At 46.0% G+C, this 4735-nt stretch overlaps 1 protein-coding gene across 1 annotated transcript; it reads left to right on the top strand.

Annotated features, from left to right (window-relative positions):
- Positions 1 to 217: 217 nt before the first annotated feature.
- On the top strand, positions 218 to 2797 carry LOC107104875 (protein SZT2-like; the record flags this gene model as incomplete). The annotated part of the gene is made up of 6 exons (XM_015404992.1): positions 218 to 365; positions 522 to 786; positions 1544 to 1697; positions 1965 to 2057; positions 2164 to 2242; positions 2508 to 2797. Coding segments are annotated over 6 exons (1029 nt in total), but the record flags the coding sequence as incomplete, so codon positions are not given.
- Between the last annotated feature and the right edge of the window lie 1938 nt (positions 2798 to 4735).

The following is a 4735-nucleotide window of genomic DNA, read 5'->3' as shown; positions in this document are numbered from 1 at the left end:
AAGTGCTCTGTTAGGAACATAAGGAACAATCAGATCTCTGATATCAGATGGAGCTTGGCCATTTAAGGCTTTATATGTGAGAAGGAGGATTTTAAGGACTTAAACCTTTTATCAAAATGAGGAGCTGTTCAGACCAGCTCTGCTCTGCCCTCCAGGCTAGAAGGTTTCCTTTTCTAAGTACTTCTCTGTTTTTGTTCAGACATGACGTCACAGCTAGGGATGTTTTTCCTTCTGCAGGTCATTGTCTCAGGACCGCAGTGGTCTGTCCAGCTGGACAGACATCTTGTCTCATCCTCAGAAGCATAAGGAGCTGGCCAACTACTGCAGCCTGCTGCAGGAGCACTACCACCAGAGTTATGTTAGAGGTGAGTCCTGTCCACAGGCTGGATGTGTAGTTTTATGGGACCTCTGGCTGCTTGCCTCTGGGCTGAAACCCAGACTGTTAACCAGAACATTTCAGCTGGTTTCAGGGTGTTTGGTCTAACTGGAACTCAGTGATTGATGGAGCCTTTGTGTCTCAGGTGTGTACCGCAGCCTGCAGCAGGCCTGCAGCATCAGCTCCCCAGACATCCTCCTGGCCATGGACTACTGTGAAGAGTCACTTCAGGAGATCGACATCACGGCTTTCCTTCAGACTCTATGTGGTCACATCAGGGGCTTTAAGGAGAGAAGCAGGACTCAGAGACCTGGAGGAGGTCCACAGCTTAGAAGAATGCCTTCCTTCAGTATCGGACCGGTGGACGAGATGCCCACTAAAACCAGCACAGGCGTAGCCAACTCCTGCAGGTGAGCTCTGATAGTGGCAGTCCCCAGCATCTCTGCCCTGCATTTTAGAGGCTTCCTGCTTTTCCAGCCGTTGGTCGAGTTGCTTAAATTCAGCAGAACCATCTATAAACAGCTGAAAAAAGCTTGTAAGACACAAAGCAGCTTGCATGCAGGACCAGGGTTAGATAGAAAGGGTTCCTCAGATGTTTCAACTTCAGAGAACAGGTAGTAGCAGTATTGGGTTTAGCTGGCTCCAGAAGGAGAGCTGCAGGCCTCATTAAGCTCCAATTTAACAGAAAGGACTGACCTGTCCTAGTCAACAAATCAAAACCAGTTCAAACCTCAGAAATCTCCATAATGAAGACCTGAAGATCACAGTCAGGCCATCTATCGAGCAGCTTATGTTTGGTGCAGACTGTATGTTGCAGTGCATGATGGGGTTTTGCATCTGTTTACATTATTCCATTTCATTGCCCACATGCCACCTAGACTGGCAGTGAACGCTGACACACCGCTGAGCTTTCATGGATTCATTCTTGAAGAACCGCCTGTCTGCCTCTAGATTGTATTGTGTTATGTTGGTGATTTTAAACACTTGGGCTAATGTTGTAGACCTAGTATGTGTGAGTGGGTGTCTGGCTGGCTTCGTGCGAGCGGGGACGTCACGCAGCAGCAGCAACTAAAGCCAGTAAATGTAAAGTGGAGATGAAAAAATGCCAGGGCTGAAAATCGTTCCCAGTCTGACTGTAGCTGAATCCACTGTTTTTTATCCCCTCAGCAGCAGTGAAGTTGAAGACAGTTCTGAAGGTGAATCTAAAGGGAAGGCTTCCCAGCAGAACCAGGATGATCCCAAACTCCCAGCCTTTCCTCTGTCCCTGCTGCAGACGGAACCTAGGTGTGACGTGTACCCAGACCTGCACAAAATCATTCAGGTGAGTCTTTACATGTCACAGACTTTAGAGGATTGGAACAAAAACCAGCTCCTTTGCCCTGATGCTGTGCAGGGAATGCGTCCTGTCCAGAACCAGACCTCTGGGTCCTCTGAGTTCTGGACGGGACGGGGTAAGCAGCTTTGAGGTTCCACATGTAATGACCTTCCTCAGGTGGAGCATGGTTCTGTCCAGATCCCATCTGAAATGGGCTTTAGGCCTGGTCCGAATGGTTCTGGACCACTCACTGTTGCACTAATGTCTTTACAGGAGAAGTTTTTGAGGATCCTGTCTCAGCACTTTAAGAGCGTCCCGTCCAACCCGCACTACTACTTCTATTGTCCTCTGTCGGCCCAGAAGGAGGTGAGTGAGATCCAGTCAACCGTAGAACCGGACCTGCTAACCCAGCTGAGATCAGGACACAGTTCTGCCGGGGATCTGCAGGATGATCATTTTCTCTTCTGCCCAGGTGGACTCTGAGGACGGTGGCCATGAGAGGACGCCCAGCGAGGAGCCGACATCAGACGCCGAGCCCACCAGTGAGGAAGGTGAGGTTCTGTAGCGGTCCAGTCGGTTCTGTAGCAGTCCAGTCTACGTTCTGGACCTGAACCAGACCGACAGGGCTTTTCTTCCTGTAGCTCACAGGCGAACTGATGATGTTTTGATGTTCTGGACCAGATGAAGGTCCAAACCCCCCAGCCCATGAACTGGGTCCAGGGTGGTTCTGCTCCGTCTTCGTCCAGAATCAAGTCCTGTCTGAGATCACACAGCAGGCGTTGCCATGGGGATGACCTTGTAATTCTGTGGTTCTAGAGAACGCATGCGGCTCCTGTTTGCTGGAGAGCGACCCGGACCTGGAGGTGGCGTACGAGGAGCAGGCAGGAACCAGCTCCCAGTCGGACTCCAACACGGTCAACCAGGACCAGGACTCCTTCAGCATCCTGGACGGAGAGTCTCTACTGGAGGCCGAGGTTCTGGTTCCAGACCTGCCCCCGCTCTTCCTCCATGTCACGTGTTCAGTTAACATGAACGGCGGCCATGGATCCACCCCCACCCGGACCCTCCCCACATGCCTCGGTGAGTCACCCCGCCCCCATCTATAACCCATAGGTCATAGGTTTATATCTATGGAGCCATAGAGGTATGGTGTATAGATTGTAGATCCATAGATAAATTATAGATTTAGGGCTGTAGATATATCGTCTATAGATAATGGATCTATGATATATATATCTATGATCCAGATTTCCAAGGATCTAGAGATTAAGGATCTATCATTTATGGACTATGGATCTATGATCTCTAGATTGTAAATCTATGGATATATAGATTATAGATCCACGATTTATAGATTATTGATCTATAATTCTATACATCTGTAGATCTGTAGCAGATCTTTGCCCAGAGGCCCTTGTTCCTTTAGAGCCTGTTTTCTTCTACAGGTCTACTGTGGTTCTGACCTCCTTTGGGGTGGTAAGGTTCTGATGGGTCGGTCTCTGTGATACCGGACCAGGCCAGACTCTCCGGAGTCTGATTGGCCGATGAACTTCGAAGCAAAAAGGGGTAGAACCTTCAGAACCTCAGAGTAGGTGGTGAATAAGATGAAAGAGAGCACATCCAGTTAGTCACAGTCAGAGAAACAGGACTACACTGGAAAACAGGCCAAGCTCCAACATCTAGAAACAAAGGTGTTNACAGGGACTTGTAATCACTGTAATCAGATAGAAACAGTGGAACATGTACTAATGGAATGTAATAAATATTCACAGGAACATCAGCATTTAAAGTTAACACTAAATAGAGAAAAAAATGGATTTTCAATGATAGACCTTCCAGGAAATACATCGAATTCTGCTAGAAATCAGTTAATTAGATAAAAAAAAAAACACTGGATTATTTAATCATATTTAAATAAAGAATATAAGTGTGTATATGCATGTGAATATTCACTCGTATTAATGTGAGTTTGGGTAGATATTGATTGATAGATAATAGAGATTTGTTCATACCATTGAGATATGAATTAATAACATCCCTCTGACATCATTGATAACCACACTCCAGTCTGGTTGGTGGCGGTAAATGCACCTTAAGTTGGTTGCCATCCGCCACTAAAAAACATGAGAAGGGTGACTTCGGTGGTCGTTTGGTGCATGGCGCGTGTTTCGAAGTTGCTTGTGATGAAATGTCCATGGCCGTGAGTAGCGAGGAAACAGGAAGCGATTCTTGTGGGATGGAAGAGGGAAATAGTGACAATGAAGAAGATTGGAAGAGGGTAGCCTCAAAAAATGAGAAAAAGCGGAAAAAGCAGATATCAGTTGAAGGGGAGTCCAGTTCTGAACATTCATGTGATGATCAATCCATAAATTCCACAGCAAAACAAAATGAGTACAAAGTCATATTCAAACTAGTTAATCAGGCAGACTCTTTTACAAATTGGAATCCGGTTCACTTGACAAAAACCATAAATAAACTTGTAGGAAAAGTCAGAGGTGCCAGAATCCTGTACAGTGGAGATCTGTTGATCAACTGCAGAGACAGCGCCCAGCAAGGCAAAGCCATTCGGATCAACAAAATTGACGGGATGAGAGTTCAGTGCAGTTTGGTGGAGAACAAAAAGATCAGCAAGGGAGTCATTGGAGGAGTTCCTCTAAGAGTGTCTGAAAAAAAAGATAATAGAAAACATAAGTGGTGCAAAAGTAAAAGAAAACGGTTAAAAACAACAAGAAACGGAGAGGAATCTGACAGTTTATCTGTGTTATTTATGTAAATTCGAGGAAGAGCAATTACCATGCAAAGTGTTCATTGGTTACATCAGCTATAATGTCAAAATCTACAATCCACCACCTCTGAGATGTTTCAAATGCCAAAAATTCGGACACATAGCAGCAGTTTGTAAAGGAAAACAGCGATGTGGAAGGTATGCTGGAGAGCATGAGTACGGAAAATGTGGAAAAGAAGCTAAAATAAAATGCTCTAACGGTCGTGGAGAACATTCTGCTTCATATTCTGGTTGTGAAATCAACAAAAGGTCTGAGGAA

This window comes from Cyprinodon variegatus, unplaced genomic scaffold (assembly GCF_000732505.1).
Source record: "Cyprinodon variegatus isolate N-32 unplaced genomic scaffold, C_variegatus-1.0 Scaffold1932, whole genome shotgun sequence".
Classification (NCBI taxonomy): domain Eukaryota; kingdom Metazoa; phylum Chordata; class Actinopteri; order Cyprinodontiformes; family Cyprinodontidae; genus Cyprinodon; species Cyprinodon variegatus.
This window is presented reverse-complemented; position numbering and strand designations above follow the sequence as displayed.